Source organism: Pteropus vampyrus, unplaced genomic scaffold, assembly GCF_000151845.1.
Source record: "Pteropus vampyrus isolate Shadow unplaced genomic scaffold, Pvam_2.0 Scaffold335, whole genome shotgun sequence".
NCBI lineage: Eukaryota > Metazoa > Chordata > Mammalia > Chiroptera > Pteropodidae > Pteropus > Pteropus vampyrus.
Window position 1 is genome coordinate 4,597,526 of NW_011889116.1, and position 25,979 is coordinate 4,623,504.

General features: G+C 41.5%; 1 protein-coding gene across 2 annotated transcripts; it reads right to left on the reverse strand.

Moving 5' to 3' along the window:
* Nucleotides 1–407: 407 nt before the first annotated feature.
* Nucleotides 408–17,240, reverse strand: ATP1B4 (ATPase Na+/K+ transporting family member beta 4). 2 transcript variants are annotated; one of them, XM_011378251.1, is made up of 8 exons: nucleotides 17,121–17,240; nucleotides 12,813–13,053; nucleotides 8,269–8,397; nucleotides 7,903–8,007; nucleotides 4,741–4,937; nucleotides 4,017–4,073; nucleotides 1,707–1,802; nucleotides 408–985 (listed from the first exon to the last, which is right to left on the reverse strand). In XM_011378251.1, the coding sequence occupies exons 1-8, from the start codon at nucleotides 17,181–17,183 to the stop codon at nucleotides 824–826; spliced, it is 1,050 nt and encodes a 349-aa protein (XP_011376553.1). In that variant the 5' UTR covers nucleotides 17,184–17,240; the 3' UTR covers nucleotides 408–823. The 2 variants fall into 2 exon arrangements, with proteins under 2 accessions (XP_011376553.1, XP_011376552.1); XM_011378250.1 differs by having other exon boundaries at nucleotides 12,801–13,053.
* Between the last annotated feature and the right edge of the window lie 8,739 nt (nucleotides 17,241–25,979).

Sequence of the window (25,979 nt, forward strand, 5' to 3'; positions counted from 1 at the left end):
AAATAGCCCAAGAAGAAATAGCTGGTAGAGATCTTCTTTCTTGTTCTCTCTTCTGTCTGAAGCCGAGACAACTCTGTTTGCAGGAATGTCTGCCTTTGGATGATTACACCATAGAGCAGGGAATCAAATACCAATCACATTCACATGGTAGGTATTCTCCCCCACCTCCTCAAAAAACTCATAGAGAAAGTCTTCATCTCTATCCAGAGCAATATCTAGTTAGCACTGCTTTCTGGCCCAGTTGAAGATAACCTAGTCTTTTAATCAGTATTTAGTTGCCCATGTGAGGCAGCCAGTTTTTCAAGCATCCCTGGATATAGAGTTCCCTAGGTATGGTGGCTCTAGGTGTATTCTGGGTTAGTTTGATTGGTGATTGCTATGGAAGGACCTTACCAAGCAGGTGGGGGAAAAAGGGGTTAGTTATCAGCCTGGTTGGAAGGAATCTCACCTCTAAAAACAACAAAAATTTAGAAAACACAATGAATTTATAATCATCATAGAAATTCTCCTTCATGGCTATTGTGAATTTTATCAGATACTATATTTACACTACAGTGAGACATCTAGCAGCAAGAATGGGTTTTAGATGTAAGTGGGGAGAAAGGAAATTAATATAATCTATTTGTCTTCAGGAGAGACCACCTTTAAAAAATCAAAAAGCTCCCACAATGTCATTTATACATATGTCAAAGGCAAGGAAAGATGATCTGCTCTTAGGTGTCTATCTGGCTGAATTCAGATAAAGAAAAAGAATTCAGGTACTACCAGTTGTAACATGAAATAAAACAGAAACATTACTGGCAGCTGTGGCCCCCTGAAGTTCTTAGGTTTCTATGTTCAGAGTAAAGATTACTCTACCCATAAAACGATCATTGATGACATCATTTATGATGCCTTTGCCCTTCAGTTGGCACTGCACAGGCACGGCTTGGTTCTTCACCACGTCTGTAAAGTGCATTGCCACCAGCGGGGAGGTGTAGTTAACCTGTAGGTGGAAGAACAATGAATTCTAAGTGTGAAGAGGGGCAGCTCTGTGGAAGGGTAATAGAATGGAAGTGATCAGATATTCAGTGCAGGATGAGGTAAGCTCTAAAAGGCAACTGAGTAAATCCCATGATGCCAAGTCACAAATGGTGAAAGCAAATGACATGCTCTCTCTGCCCTGGAACAGTGGGGGAAATGATATATTTCTCTCATAAGTCACTGTCAGATATCTGTCCTCTGGGGAAAACCAATTCTAATTCATGATTTTCTGGATATCAGACCATGAATCAAACCAGAACTAGTATCTATCAAGTCTCTATGCTAGAGATGAAGCCTTTACTGCCCCAAGGCTTCGAATGGGAGAAACAGGAAAGTGGGGTTATTTGGGCATAATCGAGTAAAATGGCAGTGTTTTGTCTGCTCATGGCTCTGATGCCAATTAGCTATGTGGCAACGGGCAGATCACTTCTACTCTATGAAACCTAATTTCTCCATCCGTAAACTGAAGAAGTTGGACCAGACTGTATCTGAGATTCCTTCGGATATGGAAAGGAGTGGCTGTGATAGGAATTAGTAGAGTGGGCTCCTTCCTGGTCTTGGCCAGCAGCCATTCACCCCTCTGTTACTACCTACTGCTCCATAATTCACATAGAACCAAGCTACTCCTTCCTTTGCCTCTGAGCCCTTTCTGACAGCAAAGACTGAAGGGAATGTAGGCTTACGTGAGTCAGTTTGCCGTAGTAAGGGTAGTAGCGGAGGTCAAAAGAAGCCGACTCTGGGTAGTAATTGATGGATCGGATGTCATTTTCATCTCCTCTCTGTAAGTAAAAGCAAGTATATGTGGAGTGCTGGGTCACTCAGTTTGTGGGAGCCTGAGCTAAAGGGGCCTATGCCCTAGGTGAAATCACTGTATGACTCATACCAAGTGTCCCAAGAAGACTACAAAAGAAGAATAGGGCATAGATCACCTCAGACCTATCCTCACAAGAACATTTCCAGGGAGAGACTACTGTGCCTTGGCTTTTCAGTTCAAAAAGTACTGAATTGAAGGCCTGGACTGAGTCGGCTGAAGGTGCTCAGCATGGCTCTGTGCTGGCTCCTAGGGGACCCAGACAGAAAGGCTACAAAGGGCTTGCAGTACCCGGTGCTGCTCTGGCAAGAGGGCCTACCATACCAACCCCTCTCTAAAGAATCATACTGGGTTTGACACCCAGTACTGGACTTTGGAGCTGAGGCAGGTGTAAGTTGGAACATGTTTAGTAAATCCTACTCCACAACAACTTGCGCACTGTGGACTCAGTTCTACTAGAAGTCAGACCAGGCACACAGGGATACAGCCTGAAGTTGGCTCACCTAAACTCATGTCTTTGACCACATTTTCTGTAATGCTTAATTACAGTAAATGGAGTCAGGAAGATAAGCAAGAGGGGCCTGGTACTGGAAATGATTAAATAATCAAGTCAACCCTCATCATATCATGTCAGGTAGGGGATTGCCCATTCTGCCTTTACATTAGGCTTGTCCTAAATCACAGAAGTCTGGGGGCTAATAAAGGACAAATTGTTCATCACTACTAGCAAATCACTCACTAGGGTCATGTGATGGCTTCTGTCAATATAGTGTAGTCATTCTTGGTATAAACTGAGCTCTCTTTAATTTATTCTAGTAATTACCTCATCCTGCTTGACTTCCACACATGGATGTGGATTTGACCAGTATGGATTATTATAGAATGTATAAAGACTCTTAATATTTATTTTTTTTTATAGAAGGACAGTTCTCAGCAAGCTGAAAAATGAATGGCTTCCACTAGGGAACTATAAGCGAGACTCAATCCAATCAATATGCTAGTTTAAGACTGAGTTGGTTTTTGTGATGTATTTACATATTCATCTAAAAAACAATGAAATTCATTTTTCATGAATGATCTGTGGAATCAGTTACACTAGTTTGTAGTCACACCTCACATGTGTGTATATTTATTTACACATATGTACATGTAACAGAATGAACGTCCTTCCTACCTTGCTCACCTGACAAACACAGCCTGACCTTTCAAAGTTCATCTTCATCATCACCACCCTCCCCACATAGAACCAATTTTTTCCTAGTCAGTGTCTCCACTGCACTTTTCATAGCGCCTGTAATGCTTGATTGCCCAGATTTCAGAGAGACTCATAATTATCTTGGCACTCCCAACACCTAGGAAAGTACCTGGTCTGTAATAATCAATCAATAAATGCTTGCTGAATGTGGACTATTGGCTGAATAAATGCTGCCTTTTGCTGCTTTCTGATATGCCACCATCACAACTGGAGTTTTGAGCTGTATTTCTAGTATTGAGAAAGGCATTACTTGGCTCCACACATTTGCAAGACAAATGTCCAGGGCTGGGGGATGCAGTTGATGTTGTCAAACAGGAGGGAGCTACTGCCAGTTTAAGAAGCAAACCCCAGACCTAGAATTTTTCCAACACAGGGGCTAATTGGTGCAAATGTGATTGGAGTTAATAGTCCTTTGAAGGACAGTTAATTAGCATATTAATGGAGTTGTGTCTAATTCCCCTGTACTCATTTGTTATTGCAACACCAGTGCCACTGGTCATTGCTGCAGAAAGTGAAATTCAATTTTAAAAGCAGGGACTAATGATTCTAATGAAAGCTATTTGTTTAGTTCAAAGAAACAAGTAATTAGAGCTAAAAGGAAACATAAACAGAATCCCAATAAGTGACTTGGCTCATTGTTGTTCCTTTCTGTGGTCCTTAGCTGAGGTTCAGTGTTTGATTTTCACAGGTATAAATCAACAAGCGCACACACACACACACACACACACACACACACAAAGAAGAATTGAATGCTTTCTGGATATAGGGAGGCCTGAAGTTGCTAAAGGGAGGTATAGTTATGAAAAGATTAACTCTTTCCCTAACCCATAACCAACCATCGACAGTAAAGCCTTTGGAAGGGATGAACCACTTTTTTGCATGAAATAGATATACTACCAATGCTAACAACTCAAAGAGGCACTTTACCTGAACTTTGCAGGAAACCTTCACAGGATCTCCAAGCTCAGGACGAAAGCCTACAATCTATCAAAAGAAAACCAGCATTGTTTTTCTTTAATAAAACAAAACAAAAAACAAGACAGATTCGACAGTAAAAATGGGGCTTTTATAAATCCCCTTGAGTCATCCCTTCCTTAGGCATAAACTTAATCTATTTTGCCCTCTCAGAAATGTTACGAAAAGCAGGAAATGCAAAATATCTTCAGAGCTATGCAGCTCAGCTTACTCCTTGTATTTGTGCTTGGTAATCATATAGTGGTAACTGCCCCAAGATAACCTCAAATGTAAAAAGAAAGAATTTTCTGGTTTCAAGAGGTGTGTGCCTGGTAAGGATCTCCCATACCCAAGGCATGGCAAGAGAAAAGGAAAATGCATTTCTTGTGATATGAGATTGTCCCCCAACTCACCCCTAAGTCAATCCCCTGTTACAAACAGCTCAGGATCTCTTTCCTGACAGAAAGCATCAAAGGGCAGATTTGAAGGTGTGGGAGAAGAATGGTGTAGGAAGTGCTTAAGGAGAAAAATAACTACTGTTTGATCATTTGTCCAGTTGTTTATATTACTGATGCTGTCAGTAAAAATGGCCAAATTTGCAATGTGTGAAGACAGAGCCCAAGAGAAATGAAGTGTCCAGAGCCCTCCTACCCAGCTCATCCACTTATCATTGCCAGAGTGTCAAGGGCCAATATACCCTGTTCATCTTTAGAAGGATGCAGGGCTGTCCAGTAGAGTAGCCAAAAGTAGAATCCTCCAGGCCAGAGCAGTTCTTCAGGAAGGAGCGCTTAAATTGGCAGGCCTTCTTGTCCTCATCTTCATTGCCATCTTGAATGAAGTACTGCCCCGGGGGACAATCTACATTCATTTCCTCTTGAAGACTGTCATTATAACCTAAAGCGTACATAGGTAGCAAAGGGTCATGTTAGATGGGTGCTATAGAGGAGGGCCATGTTTTCAGCAGTAGTCCTCCCTAGTTTCCTTTTTCAACTCATGTGTTCTCCTCAGAAAGCCCACTCGATCTGTGCTAGGCCCTGGGACATAGCATCAGGTGCCTAAGCCCCTTCGTCATTAACATGCCTCGAGGAAGCCCTCCGGGTTAGTCCGCTTGTCCCACTTTGATTGCCTGCCCCCTTGCTTCTTGTTCCCTCAGAACTTCTGGATATCCATCTCTGGGTTATATGTTGGTCACTTTACAACCTCTACTTTTCATTATCTCTTTTCAGATATGGTAAATTGTAAATGTGATGGGCTGCCTCTTCTGTTTCTGGGAGAGGAATAGGCACAAAGTAGGCAGATTTTGGGAGGGACTGAATTATGTCAAGGTATGGCATATATAAGGAGGCAGAGATCCTGGGTTAAATCAGCCTAGGAAATATCTCCCTTTGAGGTCAATGAGAGACACCTTATGCAAGAGAGTGAGAAGTGTGTGTTGTGGGACAGGAGGAAGGGGGAGGAAGAAGATGGGGAGGAAGAGGAGGAAAAAGAAGAGAAGGAAATAAACCAGCTTCTCATTCTTTATATTCTTTAAGTTAATACTGCAAAATAGAAGCTTAGGTTGAAAGACAGAAACCAATGACAACCATAGCATCTCCACTGAGAGAGTAAGGGAGTGAGATCTTGTTTACTAAGACCTGAAGAACTCAGATATAATTGTCCCTTTACATTGGATGAAATGTAACATATGTCCAGGGAATGAGCTGAAAGGGGCTATCTGTGAGCTGACTCTTTGGACTATAGATGCCATAGATCTAGGCTTTGGAAATTACTGGATTATTTCTGATTTGGTTCTAAATGATAGAGTCAGGTAGTCCTGTTAGGTCCAGCCCCCATGCATTCATGTTCCAAGTAGCTCAGTTTTTCCAAGGAGATTGTGTACCTATGATCTACCAGAGGCAAAACTTCAATGTACTGCTGGATCCTCATCTAGACATGTTTGTGACCTGCGTTTGATATTATCAGAAAGCAACTGAGAATTTTAAATCTATTCCAGTTATGGCTAAGCCTTTTTTTATTCCTCAAAGCTATATTCAATCCCAGGTTTTGTTTTAATCATTTTTTTTTGGAACAAGAAGTATGTTCAAATAATAACTTTCTAAATAGAAGCTAATCATGTGCTCATTGTTTCTCTTGAGGTGGGTGGTTCTATTAAAAATAATGTGACGTGGGTATGACCTTTTTGGCAAAAGCCCAGTCTTCATGAGAATGAAATTGATACTCTGGGATGTCTATTTCAGAGATGTGTTCCTTTTAAACAGGGAATATTATCTATGCTTAGGAATGAAAAACTCAGTGCTTTTCCTAATGTTCCCCACCTCTGTCATCAGGTCAGAATTGGTATTTCTCCATCTACTAGCTTCTCAGAGGGATTTCCTCATCAGAGATTCTGGCAGTACATTTGCAATAGCTCACAAGTATTTTGAAAGTAAAGAAGATATTGTGCTGGCTCTGCTATCCAAGACATATGGGAGGACAAAAATGGAACTTCTTGGACTTAGAAAGATCTAGTTCCCCTCATTTTACAGGCGAGGAATTTGAAGCTTAGACTTACCCAAAATAACACCAACCATTACTGATCCAAAGTTGAGCTTCTAACTCCTGGCTATATGGCAACAGCAAAGAATTATGAGAAGCAGCACTTCTCAAGCTTTAAAGGGCATAAAAATTCACTTGTGGATCTTGTTAAAATGCAGATCCTTATTCAACAGGTCTGGGGTGGAGCCTGAGAGTCTGTCTTTCTAACAAACTCCCAAGAGATGCTGATGTAGCTGGTCCCTTGATCACTCTTTGAGTAGCAAGAGTGTCAAAAACATGGATGTGGGTTTAAACACTGGTTCAGCTGCTGGGAAACTTTGATCCCATTATTTCCCCTTTCTGAGCCTTAGATTCTGCTATGCAGGGTTAAAGTTAAATGAGAAAATTTATGCATTTAAATAATACTTCCTGCCACATAAGAAATTGTTTTCCTCTTAATTCAGTGCACATTCTACTGGTCACACCCAACTTCCCCCAACACACACACACACACACACACACACACACACACACACACACACACACACACACACACACACACTTTGGCCAGGCCAGGCCAACCAAATTAGTCTAACTGGCTTTTTTCCGCAAATCATAGATCAGCAGTGTAAACCCACTGGAGTTCCTCTTTGATAGCTGGACAAATACAGAGGCTGTGTTCTCTATATTTAACCCTAACCAAACTGCTACCTCAGTTTTCACCCTTTGGAAGAGCTTCTCAAAAAGTCATTCATTTGTTCCTGAAAATATATATGATGAAATTATAGAGATAAGCATCTTGAAAATACTTCTGATCAAAATATTGGAGTGTCTGCCACCCAGAGATTCTCCTTCTAACTCCCTTCTGGAATGCTGTTAAAGACCTTTTCTCTCTTACTTCAAGATGGCCCATCTCCACAAATGAATTCTATTACTTTGAGAAAGTATAGGAAACAGGAATTTTCCAGTTCTGGAGAATACTCTTCTTTTCTCACCACTACCTCCTCCCAGAATTTTTTTTATAATTGATAATTATTGAGCCACCTGAGCATGCCCAGGATATAACTAGGTGCTGTAGGATGTTCAAGAAGAAAAGACAACTTTTCTGCCCCAATGGACTTATCATATTGCTGGAGAGTTGGTTTATATGCTTTCGATGTGATATACAACCATATTGCAGTTTTGATTGTATCTACAGGTGCTGAGGGGTATGCAAGGTAAGGAAAGAACAGGATGGGCTGGGGTTAGTAGGAGTGAGATTTCTGTGCCAGGCGAATTTTGGAATTTGAATTCCCACCCATCACCTTTCCAAAGAGATTTCCACTATTGATAAGAACTTACTTACCCTGGAGAAAGCCATTTAGGCTAATCACATAATGCTGCCAAGTGTCAGGTTCAGAAATGTTGAAGTTGAAGTTAAGGCTATGGGCGAAGGGTCTGATCATAACTCCTGGCAATGAAAACAGGTCTTGGATATATTAACCCATTCTTGGGATAATTTTTTTGGTATTGATTCCCATGAAACCATTTCCCCCCAGGCAATCAAAATGAAAAGGACCATAATTTGCCAAGTACCATTTTACTTTTACTCTTAATAATTGAATCCCTAAGTCATTACCAGGAAGAGCCAAAGTTAATTGAGGCTGAACATGCTGTGCAAGCAGATTTCTGTCCAGCAAGTTCTGACAACACAGGGCATTTGGGCACTCACCAGGAGGCTTCACCCTCTCAGTGAAGGTTGGCATGTAAGGACCGATGGTCAGAAATAGCATGTACATGCAGAGGGTGATCGCAGCAGCCAAGGAGGCATAGAAGAAGAAGTAAATGACTAAGATCAGGCCTGCAGAACAGAGATGAGAGTGGTCAGTGCTTGCTGACAAGCTCTACCTCCTCACTTGAACTCATGAACCAGAACCAATTCAAACACATGAATTAGCTTTTTTTTTTTTTTTTTTAATTCCCAAGATTCAGTATATCCTTACTCATTCAGATTTCATCAATTTGGAATTGGTGAGAATTGTGTCAGAGGTCTGATTGCAGTTTACCTTTACAGCGTCTCCTACCCTTACAGCAGGAAGGGCCTGCTGAGCAAATGATGACCATGAACAAGATTACAGGGGAGTGGATTTTAAAGTACCACAGAGGACAAATTGCTTGAGAGTCCTCTGGGCAACAGTTGATATCCTAAGCACAAATCATTCTTTGCTATTTACTAAAGCTGGTGCCCTGAAGAGTCCTAGCAGCTTGATTCTAGTGATTATATGTATTTGCAAGGGATGAAAACAGCACTTCTTTTTCACAAAGACTATAATTCAAACTTTTGATTAATTTACATGGACCCTATTTATTCAAATCTTATTCATCTTTAGCAAAAGTGGCTCTGCTTTTCAAAAAGAACACTAACACAGGACAGGGAGGGGAGGAGGAAACAGTACTTAATTATTGACACTTGCTACCTGTGAGCACTACCTGTGAGCTTGGACAAGTTACAGAACCTCTCTGCACCCCAGATTCCTCGCAGGTAAATGGGAATAAGTTTAGCACTTACCTCATATCCTTCTCTATATCTGTAACAGTATAGTAGTGCCCTCTTATCCATGGTTTTGCTTTCTGTAGTTTCAGTTACCCGCGGTCAACCACGGTCCAAAAATATTAAATAGAAAATTCTCAAACTAAACAATTCGTAAGTTTTAAATTGTACACTGTTCTGAGTAACAACATAATGAAATCTCACACTGTCCCACTCTGTCCTGCCCAAAGCATGAATCATCCCTTTGTCCAGAGTATCCATGCTGTATATGCCGTGTGCTCATTAGTCACTTAGTAGCTGCCTTAGTTATCAGATTGGCTGTCAAGATGTCGCAGTGCTTGTGCTTATGTAACCCTCATTTTAATAATGCCATGTTCACATAACTTTTATCACAGTATATTATTATAATTGTACTATTTTATTATTAGTTATTGTTGTTAATCTCTTACTGTGCTTAATTTATATATTAAACTTTATCATAAATATGTATATGTATTAAAAAACATAGTATATATAGGGTTCAGGCATATCCGTGAGGGATCTTGGAATATATCCCCTGTGGATAAGGAGAGACTACGGTACCTGAAATTCCATCTTTCCTTGCATCCTATCCTGACCTTACCATTTCCTAGCTGTTTAATCTTAGACATGCTGTTCACCTCTTTAGACCTCAATTTCCTCATCTGTAAAATAAGGACAATAATAGTGCTTGAATAATGCATACAAATAGCATAGCAGCATAACTGTTTGATAAAGGTAGAATTATAAACTAACACATACATATAAATACATGCTAATCACAAAATAAGAGTAATAAAAATAAAATATTCCTAAAATTATGAAAAAAATGAATAGCATAACACAGAGCTTGACAGATACCAAGTGCTCTATAAATGGCAGTCTTTGTTGTTAGTATTAATATTATTGTTGCTGTAAGACCAGAAGCATAGTTGTGTGAATTCCTCCTCTGTGGGCTGTATTAGGATTAGGTTTGCCCCAGGATTAGGCAGCACAGAGTGAGGTGAATGAGAACAAAATTGTTGCTGAGAAGCTCTTTTCAAGTCCTCCTTGGGGCTATCTCATTCAACAATATCTGGCTCCACTCACAATGGTGACATGATGTTGGAACTGCAGATTTGAACTGAATCATCAACCAGAAACTAGAACAAACCACATAACTTTGCTGTACCCAAAACTGAATCCAAATATTAACTTTTAAATTGAACCATGAACCAAATAAAATTAACCAAAAAATGATTGGAGAAAGGGAGAAGAAAATCCTTAGTAACTGGATTGGAACCTCTGTGTTTTATAAGATAAACTAAAGCAGAACTGGAACATGAACACACTGATTCAGCTGAAGTCCCTGGAGAAGAAACAGTAGCACCTGTGTGCCTGTAATACTTGGCTACTGCCTACTGTCCTAATGAGATGTACCCTGTGCCACCTCCTCCATTCCTTTCCCTTCATCTCCATCCTTGGAGATGCAAGGAACCATGTTTCTTGCATGAAAGGAAAGCAATAGAATACAGGTAACTTCCCTTGGAGATATCTTTCTTCTTGCCCAGGACATGTGGCCAGGAAGCTGTAGATGGGAGAATGGCATTAGCAATGAGTCCCCTCAGCCTTACCCAGAAGGCTGTGCCCTGGGAGTCTATGATAGGCTAACTGTCTCAGCCACATACCCTAAGGTAAATCCAAGCACCATACCCATCTGAACCCACTGACCCCTCCAACTGTTTGTGCTCTGGATGTCCAAGTTGTGCTTAACCACTCCTGTGGGTAATCCAGGGTTCTCTCCTGAATGCCCCACCCAAACTTGGGTAGACCTGGATATCTTGGATAGACTAGATCCCAACTCTTCATTCCTTCAATCAAAACACCCCATCAGTTCCTGAGGCCCTACCCTTCAGGGCCTTGCTAATTGCTATAGTTCATGAAGACAGTGTGGTGTTCTGGCAAGAGAATGAACTCCAGTGTTCATCCAACCTGGGTTTGACTCCCAGTGCTGCCGCTTATTAACTATATGACTTTAGACAAGTTACTTACCCTCTCTAAGCCTCAGTTTCTGCATCTGTAAAATGGGGATAATAATATTACTACCTCATATGGTTCTTGTCAGTATCCAATAAAATAACATATAGTTCCTACGAATAGAGGTTGCCCAGCTACCAAAGGAAATGCACAAATATAATAATAGGCAGGTTGCTGTCTAGGTTCAAATAGGCACCTGGTTCTTAAGCAAGAGGGCAACAAGGCATATGCTTATTGGCCTATGGATTGTTCTCCATGGGAGCAATTTGGATCAGCTCATCTGGTGAAGTTCCAATGCTTGGCTGTTTAAAGGTTAGTGTAGGGCACCCTCTTTCAGAATTACACTTGCATTTCACAAGGCTCATTTTTCCAGTCATCTTTAGGCAACGGAGAAACAGCTGTGCCCCCTATGGAGCCCCAGTGAGTGTCCAGTATTTGTCCGTAGCTTCCAGAATATTGGAACGTTCCTTGAACGGTACATTTGTTCTAGTTGAGAGTTCAAAGGATGGGCATGGGTAGGACTGAGAACTGAGGAGGGGTGAAGGGAGGTAGACATTGTTCAGAGCCCCACACCTGCTTGCTATTCCTAATTTCAGGAATAAGGGCTGGCTGTTGCACTCTGAGCTGAATTAGAAACAAACAATGAGGGAGAGAATTCTCAGCCAAAGGGGACTCTAGAGGGCATAACAATCAATTTCAGCAACCTAGACCCTCGGCACTGGGGAACTCTTATTTCACCCATGGCATCCTGTATGTTTTTCTTCTCCTGTACATTAACTGAGTTCCAAACTAGCAGCTGCTCTTTTTCTGGGCTGTGCAGAGAATGCGGCAAGTGTGAATTTGACCACAGGCAAAATTTCCTGAGGAGAAGGCTCAGCACTAGTAGTTCAAGAGGTGAGTAAGACCCTGGGAGAGGAGCGCTGGGGAAGTTGTAAAGTAAAAGTGGTGGCAGCATGTGGTACAAAGAGGAAATGATAAGGAATGTGATTCTGCCATTGATCAAGCAATATCGGGGTTCAGCCTTAATCGCTGGAAATTATCCCTTTAAACCTAATTTCCCTGCGTACACCATGGGAGCACAAAGCACCCACAAGCTGGGGCCAGGGGCAGGCCTCCTGACTCTCCTTCTCTGACATTCCTAGGTGAAATGATGAGGCTTTATAAACCCTTCATCAGGTTAGCAGGGACTTGGGTCTCCTTTCCTAGAAATAGTCTTCTACATACTACCTTCAACTTTACAATGTTAACATCTTATTGGAGCCTCCGGCTGATCCTGTGAGAGAGGCAAGGCAGGGATTTGTTTCTCTCATTTGGCAGGTGAAGATACAGAGGCTCAGAGAGGGTAAATGATGAGCCCAAGGCCACAGAGATAGAAAGTGACAGGTCTGGGACTTAGAAAATTTTCTGTGCTATCCCATGTCATTCTTGCTGTCTCTCTGCATTGCAAATGATTTTGAACCCAGCAGATTTCAGCTACACAATCAAGTTTGTTCACCATTTGGAGTTTGTTCTGATGGGATCTACCCATAGCTCAGGCATTTCCTGAGGTGTTGGTCCTTTTACATGATATCTAAGGGGAGTTTGCAGACAAGCCCACCCAATGTATGGTAAAGGAGTCCTGGACACCAAGCCTAAAGGAAAGGACATCTGACTGGAGTATTGGGACAACTGGGACTTACTCCAACTCTGACCTGTTCGGGCCAGAGACATCCTTTTCTCCGGATCCCACAGGTATTCATTCATGATCTGCAATTTCTGCCACCAGGTGTTGCCTGTTGGCTGACCCTGACCCTCTTCCTCCTCCTTTTCCTCCTCTTCTTTCTCCTCTTCTTCTTCCTCCTCCAAATCAGGTACCGCCATCACCTGAGCCTCTTCTTCTGCTTCTTCCTCTTCATCTGCTAAGTAGTTCTGGTTCACTTCATCTTGATCATCCTGGAACAGTGACAAAACACAATAGCACATTCTACCAGCCACATATAAATGGAAAACAACTCAATATTTGGAGATGCTTCAAATTTCTACTTTCCCATAAACATACCCATTGTTACAAGAGACAGATTTTCTTTCCTTTCTTTTGAAGGAAATAGTCATTCTATGACCTATTTTCACCTAATATCCTTTTCCATAGAGATGCAAATTTTGTTCTCAGCTTCAGGCATTATGGCTCTTCCCCAAGGACTGCTCCTGTCACTACTCTTTCCTGGGTCCTTGGCCTTTCTCTTCACTTTGTCTGGCTTGTCAGGGCAGAGCTGAGCTCAGAGCTGGAGGATGGAGTAGTTTTAGACACCTGTGTCTGTGCTGAGAAATTCTCAGTCTAAACCAGCTTCATCCTTACACCCTGTACACTTTTAGCTGCTCCACTTTACCATCCCAAGTTGTGGCTAAAAACAGCCTGGGATAGATAGCAGGCAGAGAGGCCAACTGCTATACCCCTCCTCAAAATTTAGACTGCCTTCCCAATAGTAACAAAAGATAGGGGGTTATTTGCTGCTTCTCTGACTGTTACCTGTTCTGGAAGCTCTTTCTGCCTTAAGCTGGTCGAACAGACCACTTGAGAGCTAGGACCCCAATTGATATTTCCTTAGCCTCCACCCTGCCAAACCCCATATTCTAGGCAAAAATCTGGACACGTAGTAAGTGCTCAGCACATATTTCTTGATTGTCTGATTGTAGCCATTACTTGAGGTCTGAAACTGTAATCTTCTCTGAGTGATTCTAAGAAAATTAAACAAAAAAAGAAAAACCCAGACTTCACCAAGTGGTATTTCAAATGCCTCCCAGCCACAAGCTAGAGAGTTGGATCTTTGCTCTTTGTGGGTCTGCTAAGGCTCGCTGCAGCAGCAGAAAATGAAGCCACCCTCCCTCCTCTTTGCTGTCCAAATCTGAAGAGTGGCGGGGCCTGTGCACCTGTTGGGGTTGGATGTGTGAAATGATAGAGACCAGGGGTTCCATGCTGCTCCCTCCCTGCCTGATTCATTGAAGGCCATTTAGAGGACACTCAGCTTAAAAAATTGCCATTAGTAGGGAGAAGGCTCAGAAAATTAGATTGTTCAGAATCAGTAAAAGTGATATAGAATGATAAGGCTCTACTATCAACATTCAGTCTGCCCAGTGCTATCTAGCTCTTGATCATAAGCAGTCTTGAATTGCTGTCTAATTTGTTAAAATGTATGGCTTTATATCACACACCATATCAGAACTGACAGGGACCTTGAAGATTCACTTGTCCATCTGAGGCCCAGTGAGGAGACAGAATCTAACCAAAGCCACACAGCAAGTTTATGAGAGAGCTGAACCTATGATAGTCCTAGTACCTATGTCTGTCGATATCTTGGACAATGACACTTCCCCTTTATCACATTGAACACAAGTGCCTGGAGGTGGTTTAGCAGATTTATGGAGTACAACAAAATGTTAGATTCTGTGTTCCTAAGAGATCGTAGGTGCTTATAATCAAGGATTTCTGACTCTGACATGGACTCACAGTGTAAGGCTTAGGAAAATAAACCCACCACTCAATATCGAATGGATTAATAAATGTTCTTAAATTTCTTTCTCTTGGATATGAACATATGTACACATTTGTCTTCCCAAACTACATTCTGAACACTCAGAGAGCAGGGTCCATATTTTTTAACTCCTTGATAGCCCACCACAGTGCGGAACCCACAGTTAAGTAACTAGTGGGTATTCAACAAATGTCAATGATAACTGCCTGACTTTGGAGAAATGCTGTCACAGAGCTTGTTGCCCTAACCTCAGCAGTCATGTGGACTGCAGTGGGTACTCATCATGGCCCCCAGAGAATCTATTGCAACTGAGAATCTCAGATAATTTGAAGTGTAATGTTTCATTGTGGAGTAATTTATATTCCCTTTATATTTTCTGAACAACTTCCTTTTCTCTCCTTGTTGCCTATATGCTTGCCCTCCACCTCTGTTCCACAGAGAAAGCAGCTGGTTTTGGCCTCAGCCTGATCTCATTTGTAGATATGAGCTCTCATGCTAATCTCATTAAAGATGGTTTATCATTAAAGCTTTACTCTCCTGGGAAGAATTAACCTTCTTGGAGCTAATTCCCCCACAGCCCTCACAGTGCCTGATCATCAGGAACCTCAAGTATCTTTTTCCTCTCCCCTGCTTCTAGAAATAGGAGAACCTCACAGTGTACAGGAGAGACACTTTTGTGCAACTAACTATTTAACAGAATCTTGTAGGAAATTCTTTAGGAATGAGAGGGTTTGTTTTTTGTTAGTTTCCTAAAGTGGCACTGCCCTCATGTGATAGTGAGAGTGTACTAGGATATAGAAGTGGGTGTATGCTGGGGCCATCATGTTGCCCTAACAGAGAAGAGTCTGAAGGGCAGAAGGTGGCTCCATTTTGAGCACTCTAAATATATAAACATATAAACAAATATATAAACAGTATGTCTTAAAAGATAAATTTATGCCCTGAATTGAGTTATACCCTATAAACATTTGAACAGTTATTTTATTTTATTTTATTTTTTATTTTTATGTTTTTGGAGTCAAAAGGAAAGTTTATTAGAGAAGGGATAACACTCCACAGAGTGTGGTCTCTTCTCAGAGGCAGAAAGTGAGAGGCACAGTGAGAGAGACAGTGAGAGAGAATAAAGGCACTGATGAGGACAGTTGGTTAATTTTAAAAGAGAAGTTAGCACATAATTTTTCACTCTATCAATAATTTCTTTTTAAATTTGATCATGCGTCCTAGTACAAGATCCCCTGATGCACTGAAAATCCAAATCAGTTGACAAATCATTGAAATTATATACAATACTTTAGCAACATTACATAGAAAAGAAGCCAAGCAAGAAATAGTTATATATGCCCTACAGGTTGTGACTCCTCTAAGAGCTGCAAGGGACTTTGAAGATGTCAAAAGAAAGATTCTACAAATTGTGGCTGGAAAGTTAAGGGAAGCCCTCTGTAGGTAGATATGAAGTTAGAAGAATTTGTGTTTTCCTCCACTGGTTGTTGACAGTCTTCACTTAACTCCCTGGTTATATAAGTGGCCATTCCCAAAGAAAAATGGATTAAGCTTTGTTTCCTCCTGAGGCTCAGATCACAATCCTTTTAGAGGGAGATTTTGTAATATACCTCCCTTCAGAAAAGTACTATGTGTGGTATATATTAATGAATTATAGCAAAGTAAATGCAAAGAAATTTTGGGGTCAAAGAAATTTGTAATGTACCCTGGAGATAAATGGAGACAGCAAAGTGGTGTGTGTGTGTGTGTGTGTGTGTGTTGGGCAGGGTGTGGTGGCAGGCAGGATAGCAATGGTTGGTAGAGGGTCAGAGGGTTAGGGAGTTGCATAATGCAAATATAATGGAAAGAGCACAAGATTAGAAGTAAGAAAACTTGCATTCTCACTTTGGTTCTTCCACTTACTTACAAGTCACTCCTGTGCTCTGAGCCCTAGCTGCCTCCTTTACATAATGAGGAGTTCTGGAGAGATGATGTCTAGGATTACTCCCAGCTTCTACCTAGGATTCTATGATTTTAGCTATAGTTTGGAATTTCTGCTTTAGAAAAGGAGCAGCTGGGTTCCTAAGAAGGTACTACCCAAAGGGACTGAGACAGCTGGGTAGGCAGTGCCTTTTGTTTCCTCTTCCCCTTCCTTTCTCTCTTGGATAAATTTCCTGCTATCAGAATTAAACTTTTACTCCCAGTCTCTAAAAGGCCTGTTCAAATTCTAGACTCCCAAGAAAAAAATTTTAGAAAGCCTCTCATCCTCTAGAATCTTCCCCTTCCCCTGTCTTTGTTCCATAGGAAGAGGGGTTTCTTCCTGCAACCCAGAAATTTAAGGTACAATTGAGGTACTGGGAGTCACTGCTCATTTTTGAAATTATGGGCTTCCTTAAATTTCACTGTTCCTTCCCATCCCAAAGAGAAGCAGCCACAAGCCAATACCTATCCAACCCCCAATCTACCCCACTGAAAAAAAGGCAGCAAAGTATTCTTTTCCCTGGGACTCACAAGTCTGTAGCGATAACCATAAGGAGAGGCCAGAGCCCTTCTGGACCGGAGCTGCCTTCTCATGGCTGTTCAGTGGGCAAAGAAGCAGCAGAGGCGGGTAAGCGGACAGGAGTTCTGGAGCTTCAGCTGGTACAGGAGACACTGGTTGCTCTGGCCACTTGGCACCTAGTAAAAGTGAACCCTCCTGGCATGAGCCCTTCCCCAAAATAATCTAACATGCCCCTCTCCCATTGGTTGGCCCCTTCCCTGAATCAAAGGAAAGCCCTATGGAAAGGCAAGCTCATCATTACAGGGAGAGGGAGATATTCTGGGTCACGAGGATAAGTGACTCACCCCTCCCCCACCCCCCAATTCATGTCTACTCTCACTCCCTGCCCTTCTCTAGTGCCTGAGATACTATGGGCCCAATGGAAATCTTAGGTAGTGTTCTTCTCAATTGAGAGTTGAATATCACTGTGTGCAGGGGGTAGGGCGTGGGTGGGAGCTGAGAGTGAGGGGAGGTAGCCAAGAATAACTTTCTTTTTTCATAAGGCTGATCTCATGCAAAAGGATCTAGGGTGTAAGAAAAGATTCTCTTTGCTTTCCTTACCCCCACCACCCCTTACACACCAAGCTACCTATAATTTTCCTTATTTGTGTCAATCTAGGGGCTCCTGAAAATGTGGATTATGAGTCCTGATTTTAGAGGCCAGGCTTTTGCTTTATCCCTCCCCACCCTAAAGAAGGTCTTGGACATAAAGAAGCCTTTTTTTAGCTCACATGTCAGAATGGCCCCATCAGTCACTGCCCCTCACACACACACCCCTTGGAATCCTGGCCAAATTTCTGTAGTGCTTGAGATCTATATTTATCGCTTAACATTAGGGCAGGGAACAAGCCAGAACTTTGCAGTGTCAGTTTCCCAGACATATATAACTCCTGAAGCCAATGTGAGATCCAACAAAAGAAAAATTAGTAGAAACAGCCAAGAGCATTGTACAGCATTTTTGGCCTGTTTGGTTTACCCCACTGAAGCCTGGGTAGAGTTTGTAATCCTTCTTTCACAAATCACCTCCCCATTACCCCCTGGTGCTGAGAATATTGCAGATACTGAGATTCTGGGCATATTCATAACCAAGAAAACCAGCACAACAGCTTAGATAGATTTATTCATAATTCCAAATCTAGGCTATTTTGATGCAGATAGCTCCAATAGTGGTTAATTTAAAATAAAGACTCCATTTACTAGATTGTTCCTCATTAGGACTTTTCCTTAGCAGAATCTCCTCCCATACCCTGATTTTAAAAGAAGACACCACTGACAAAAAAAGAAACTCATTCCTCTTTTTGGATTTTAATAAAAGCAAGATATATTCCAAGGGATAACCTGGTCTCTGTAGACATTGAACTCTACCTCTTACACTTTCTGCACTCGAGCCTTTTGTGTATTTCCTGAAGCCCTTGGAAGCTTCAAAAATCAAACAAGGGCCAGGTTAACTGGTCTTGTCTCACTATGGCAGAAAAGAGAACAATTATGTTAGCAAGATTCAAAAAACCAAGAGTGGGGGCGGTGCTATTCACAATAGTCAAGATATGGAAACAACCTAAGTGTCTGTCAACAGATGAATGGATAAAGATAATGGAATATTATTCAGCCACGAGAAAGAAGAAAATCCTGCCATTAGTGACAACATGGATGGAGCTTTAGGGCATTATGCTAAGTGAAAGAAATCAGAAAGAGAAAGACAAATACTGTATAATCTCACTTATATGTATGTATAATTCTAAACAGACAAACTCATAGAAACAGAGAGTAGAATGGTGGTTACCAGAGGCTGGGAGTGAGGGAATACTAAACAGTTACTGTTTGGGTACAGAATTTCAGTTTGAGAAGATTGAAATCGTTTTGGAGATAGATGATGATGATGTTTACACAACAATTTGAATCTACTTAATGTCAATTAACTTTACATTTAAAAATGGTGAAGATGGGAACTGAGAAGATGGTCAAAGCGTGCAAATTTCCAGTTGTGACAAGAATAAATTCTGGGGATCTAATGTACAGCATGGAGATTATAGTTAACAATACTGTATTATGTACTTGAAAGTTGTTAAAAGAGTAAATCTTACGTGTTCTCACCATAAAATATAAATGGTAATTATGTGACATGATGTAGTGTTAACTGACATTATGCTGTATCTAAATGTACCAAATCACATTATACACCTTAAACTTATGCAATTATATGTCAATTATAATCTCAATAAAATCAGAAAAATAACCAAGAGTGGGAGGACAAAAGAGGACTCGGTTTAATGTGACCTTGGGTAAAAATATTCCATTCTGCAGAATCTCTTATTCCCTAGCATTCTGGGTCATTTGCTATATACTTAATATATTTTGATTATATTTTGACTATAGCCCAGGCTGCCTTCTGGAATGCCAGTTGTTGGTTGGGGTAAAATGACAAAAATCTCATAGGATCTCAAAGACAGAAATCTGTATGAGTCCACACTCAAAAAACTCTAGCTAAAGGAGGAGCCATTCCTATCGATTTTGAAATAAAGGCAATTTGCTTAACAAAGCAGCAGACTGGAGCCAGAAGTGGCCGGTGGGGCTGCAAATAAAGTAGTGGCTACAGAAGCAAGAGGGGAGGGAGAAAAGAGAGGCTTTGAATATGACAGTAGATTAAAAGACAAATTTTTCAAGTCTCTAAAACTATATGCCCAGTCCTTGAGCACAAGTGTTAGCAGCTGATTCTATAAGCCCCTTTTCCTGGTTGCCTACTCCAGTAAAAGCACATGGTTGCTGATGGGGAACAGAAACAATCTTATGGACTAGATCCTCCTGTTTCCAAAAGAAAGAAGAGATGATAGCACTCTTCAGAGAAGTTTTGCCTCTACCATGAGGTGAACTAGTTTATGGCATCTGTTCTTTAATTAATTGTGAGGGGTGGGAGGGGGCATTTGTCCCAGAACCATCAAAGAGCTGTTTTATACTTTACCTACCTAGGGATTTGCTTAATCTTCAGAGAGTCTCTGAGAGGTCATGTGCAGTGGAGCTTAAGAGTCACCCAAGAGTCAGCATCAGAGTAGCAATTGGAATCACCCAGGCATGGTGAGTGCTCTCTAGGACCCCAGACCCTTCTAGCATTCGTGACCTTGTGGACTCTGAAGTCATGGGTGAGGAAACTCTAGGCTTGCCTGGGGCCTGAGGCTGCCTGTGAAAGCTGCCCAGCATAGGGTGTCATCTTTGAAGTGCATGCAGGAGGGGAAACTTATCTGGGACTGCAAAGATCAAGGAAGACTTCCTGGACTAAGTGGGGTTTGGGCTGGATCTTAAAGGGCAATCCTCCAAGCTGAATCAGCTACTGCCCAACTTTGATGATGCCAGTATGGTCCCTAGTGCCCAAAGTTCCCCCTCCTGAACTACCAGCCTCTGAGTAGTGGCCAGCAGGCGTGGCCAGCAGGCTCACTGGCTAAGGCCAGAGGGTTTCCTTGACCTAAATGGTCCAGATAATGGCCCCAGATCCCTAGTTCACTGGGTTCCAGGAAGAACCCTTGGCATATCACATTCCTGAACAGTTTCCATCTGTGGAGTACAGTTGTACAGTGAGAGAAGCTTTCATTTCGAGGGACTGAGGACCATGGGCTTGTGACTGTATAAGCCCAGACTCCCAGGGGGAAAATGAAGGTTTAGGAAATTATGAGATCCTTGTGGAGATTCAAGCCTATTTCCAGAGGCTAAAAGGCATTAATGAGTATAATGCAGGCAAGAGATGTTGGTTCAAACAAACAACTAATTGGAATTAAGAGAAGAAGTGTGCAGAGGCCCCTAATGAATGGATATGCTAATTGGTCTTCTTTGCTAGCCTCTTGAGCTTTGACTGTGACATAGACTAGCCTATTAGATGCCTCCTCTGTAATAGCTGCTGAATGCTAGGGCTCTTTATTGCCATGGTAACCTTAATGTCTAGAGTCTAGCAGAGCCCTGGATCTCCTAATTTACTACTCAGGCAGCTACAGTTCTTTGGGTTTTATTATTCTTCATGCCCCAAGTACCAGAGTGGCAGTGAATCATGCTTATTCATCCTCTGCACCACCCATGGTGTCTTTGAATAAGTTAGGGTGTCTCTTACTGTGTGTAATGAGCAGATTATTAAGTTAGAGCCTATTTCTGCCTTCACTAGACTGGTGCCTCTCAGAAACCCAATGTATCTCTCTAACTGCTTTCTTATCTGCTGCATCAAATGGCTTTTAGCAAGCAGAGTGATGGCACTGCAGGAGGCCCAGCCTCCCAGAAGCCTGTGCTTGCTAGATCGACTGGGAGGACCAGAGGAATACAGGCGGGGCAGTACCCCCTGGGAGAATGAATCTTGGAGACATATGCCATCAAAAGGGAGCAGTTGGAGAGGGAGAAGAGTCATTGCAGAGAGAGTACTGGATGGGAACTGTGGTGCTAGAAGTTTCAGTCCCTCTAGAGGTAAGGGGTATGGCCCAGGTGGAAAAGGAAATCCCTTGTTCTGAGTGACTCCAGAGGAAGGAAGTAGCCCCCAAAGGCTAGAAGGTGCCAGGAGGACAGACTTCACCTTATTTTATAAAAGGCATTTGTTTAAAAAAAAAAAAAAAGCTATTTACAGAAACCAGCTCCTTGCCACTGGAGCTGCCCAAAGTTTGGTATTTCAGTATAGAGATGTTCTAAGCATGCATGGCCAGGAAGTGAGGACTAGGATGGAAGGCTTTACTAGATGACCTTTTAGAACTTTTCCAACTTTGAAATCCTCTGTGTCTATATACAATGCTGTTTCATTTATCAGGACATATGCTAAATTTAGATGATACTTTATATGTACACGTGTTTACTCCGACAGCACATATGCCAAAATTGGGGTGATACTCTATATATGTTTGTCTGTGTCTATCTCCTGGCATAGATGAAGCTTTGCAACAGGTGCAGATATTTTCTTGATGCCTCTGTCACTAAGAAATGGGCAACTTGAAACTAAAGATAAGTTGTACAATAAACCCCTGCCTCCTGCCAAATTACAAATGACCGTTGCTAGCCAGAGAAAGTCTTGGGTTTTGTAAGGTTTTTAAAATTTTTACTACAGCATTTGACTGACATTCTCATGAGAGAATTGGTAGACTAGAGAAAACCGTAGGCTACACAAATTTGGAACATCTTTACACAACGCGTTTTTTTTTCCTGTTTATTGGGAATGAAGGGTGTAGGGTGGGGGTGAGAGGCTTTCTTGAACTAGATAGATCTAAGTGGTGGCATTTTAGTTTAATGACAGGTTGGACAGAGAGCAGTAAGCTGAATGACAGTCAATCAAGTGTGTCAAGCACAGAAGGGGCTGTTAAGCAAAATTGTTCTTTTCCACCAACCCCTGCAAAGCTGTCTAATATCAAGCAGCAGCCTTTTCCCCACAAAGGACAGTTATATTAATCCAACCTGAATCCACTCTGGATTCAGCAAGCACTAGCCAGAAATCACAGTGGCCCTCAGCTACCTGTTAAATCAAAATTAAATTCATAAGCAAGAGCTTAGGATCTCTCCATCAATAACTCTGCTCAGTTAGTCATTTGCTGTAAGACCACAGGAATGCCAATTGATTTCTCTGTTGCACCATCTCTCCACCTTGAAAGAGAATAATTCCAGTGCCCCTGCTTTCTCACTCTCAGGAACGCTGTGGAGCTAGAACATTTCGGAAGAAAATGGCTAGAGGATTCTGAAGCTGGGTGGGAATATTGCTCATTAAAGAATATAGTATAGTGTTTTAAAAGCATAAGCTCTACAACTGGAACTGGATTTGAATCCAGTTCCCATTCTTAATAGCTGTGTAACCTTGAGGGAAGTTACATCACTTCTCTGAGTCTCAATTTTCCCACTTGGATTGGAATAAGGATCAAACGATATAATTTATGTAAAGTGTTTGCTGAGTTCACTCAATAATAATTATCATTGATAATAATATAAACAAACAAACCAGACAAACAAAAATACCTTGTTCTTTTTCAAGGGCTCTTCATCACAAGGCCAATGACCTGAATGGTAAAGGGAGTAAGCCCCCTAAGGTTGGAGGCAGTGACCCCATTTGGCCTACTAATGTCTCTAATGCTGGGAATTTGGGGCCAGGCAAGAGGGTGTGGGTATTTGGAGGTGGAGTGAGAGGTGAATGCTAAAGGTAGACATGCTAAGGCTGGGATGAGTCAGTATTCTGGAGGTAGATAAGGCCTTTGAGGACCGTCATTTGTATCATATAATGTAAAACAGTGGTTCAGACTTTGGTGCACTCAAGAATCACCATAAGAGTTTGTTAAATATGTATATTCCTGATTACTCCACAGATTACTTATTAATTTCAAAGAAAAAAATGTATTTTCACAATGAAGAGTTCTAGAAGACATCACCTTAAATAAATGATCAAATTTAGCACCACTAATAACAGGGAGATGGCATGTGGACCTCCTGATGAGATGCAGTGGGAAGTAAACAATATTTCTTCTGAAGAAGTCTTGCCAAAGATGCTTAATATAAATCTAATCATGTAGAAACAATCAAACAAATCCAGATTGTAAACAAAACAACTTACCTGAACTCTTCAAAAAATATCAGTATCACTAAGAAAAAGTGCTGTTCTAGAACCTAGATTAAGAGACTAAAAAGAAAAGACGACCAAATGAAATCCATGATTCTTGATTGAATCCTGTATCAACATAAACAGTTAAGAAGTTTTGGAGATAATTTGAAAAATTTAGATGTGGAATTGATATTGGATAATATTATTCTATCAATGTTACATTTCATGGCTGTGATAATGGTATTCTACAAGAGAATGAGTGAATGCTCTTGTTCTTAAGACATACATGCTGAAGTATTTAGGTGCAAAGTGATGTGATACCTGCAATTTAATTTCAAATGTTGTAGCCAAATACATACAAATAAACAGATATTTTTATTACATATGTTTGTATTTGTGTTATGGAAAGAGAGAGCATGTGTGGAAATCTAAAATGTTAACAATTTTTAGGTAAAAGAGTATGCTGGTATTCATCATAGTTTACTTTCAAATTTTTCCAAATAAAAAGCTGAGGATAAAACACAAATCCTTTCCTACAACTCCATCTCAGATGTGCCTTTTTATATCCCCCAACACTCCCCAGCTCTTATCTAATATCCCCTATCCTAGAGCAACTGGAGATAGTTGGCGTTAAAGAGACATGAAAGCTTCATGAAGGCAGCTATATCTGAGCTTAGCCTCCAGGGATGGAGCAGGATTTTACAAGCAGAGATAGCAGGAAAAAAACTTTCCAGAAAGCAACAATTCAAGTGAAGTTCGAAGAATATAGAGCAGAGGTCCTCAACTTTAGTGTGCACAGAGTTATTTGAGGAGATTGTTAACTATGTAGATTCTCTGATCCTAAATCCAAAATTCTGATGCTATAGTTCTGAAGTAGGGCTCAGAAATTTGAAGGTTTAAAAATTATTAAAATGAATCTATGCAGGGGTTCGAGGACCATGACTTGGGAATCTTAAAGTTCCCACTCCTCTATCTCCTTGAATAGGCATAGACAGTTGCCTATTCCACATACATAGAGAACTGGCCCCGTCTCTCCTGTTCAGCTGAATCTCTTATACATGAATTGTCAATGAGGCTGATGTAAACCTTCGGAGGGAAGTCCTCTGTACAAGACCTGTTAGTCATGGTATCTGCCATGTACAATACTCTGCTTCCTCCTGCTCAGGAAAACAAATCCAGATAGTCGTGGCATAGGGGTGACCTTGATTGTACCAGGAATGGGCCCCAATATTTGTTGACAGATGAGGTAACCAGGAACAAAGAGCTCTGCCAAATGAGATTGATAGTTACAAGCTAAGGCAATCCCACCAGGACCTTGTGGAGTTCTTCCTGTAGACTATGGAGAGAATTTTCTAGTCAGTGGCAAGAGGAGAATAGAACGAACTTACAGAAGGAAGCAGGTACATTATACAAGTAGAAGAGAACATGACACTGATGACAGTAACTGCTTTGGAATCTCGTAGCTTTACAGGCTATCTTTATCACAATCTTTCTTTTCTTGAGGTATCCTAAGTAGAGCTCTGTTTTCTATGATAAGAGTATTAAATTAATGCTCCTGTTATGAGGTTCCAAGTTCTTAGAGAACTCCTAATGACCGCACTAAAAAAGAAAGTGTCGCAACTGCTGTTGCTACTGGTCTGAGGAGCTGGCAGGACAGAAATAAGCTAATTATCTCCTTGTCTCTTGCCTCTTAAAGCAGACATACAAGTCAAGAAAGGAAACCCTGAGCCCATTTTCTTGAGATCCTCCCTATCTTATAGATGCCTGTGTCCCAAATGCCGCCCTCCTTTCCTGTCTTCAGTCCTCCTTGCTTGGTTCAGTGTTGTGGAAAACCCCACCTTGTGTAGTCCTTTCCTAAATTGTTTTCTTCCCACCACCTCTGGCCCCAATCCAAGCAGAGCCCAGTTTGGTAAACCCATGCCCAGAAGTCAAGAAGTGAGACAATCATCCTCTGTTCAGACAAGAACAACAGCTGCTAGAGGGGGTCAGGGAGGGGATAGCCGAAGGCTGTGGGGAGGTCGTTTCATTGGTCAAGACTCTACCAGTGGGCCAGTTGGCCAGGGGGACCAACCATCTACCTGGGCTCTACCATCTCAGGCCCAAAGATACCTATACATGGTAGACTTTGGATTCAGAGAGATGAAAGAAAAATCTGGTCCAGTCAGACTTTGGGGCTCCCAGTCCCCAGCTCTTTGATGTACACCAGTCTTTATGTCAACCTTCCACTCTGCCTTTGTGGTTGGAAGCATGACATGGCTTGGCATTGACTTTGCCCTACCCTTTCCCTCCTGAGATT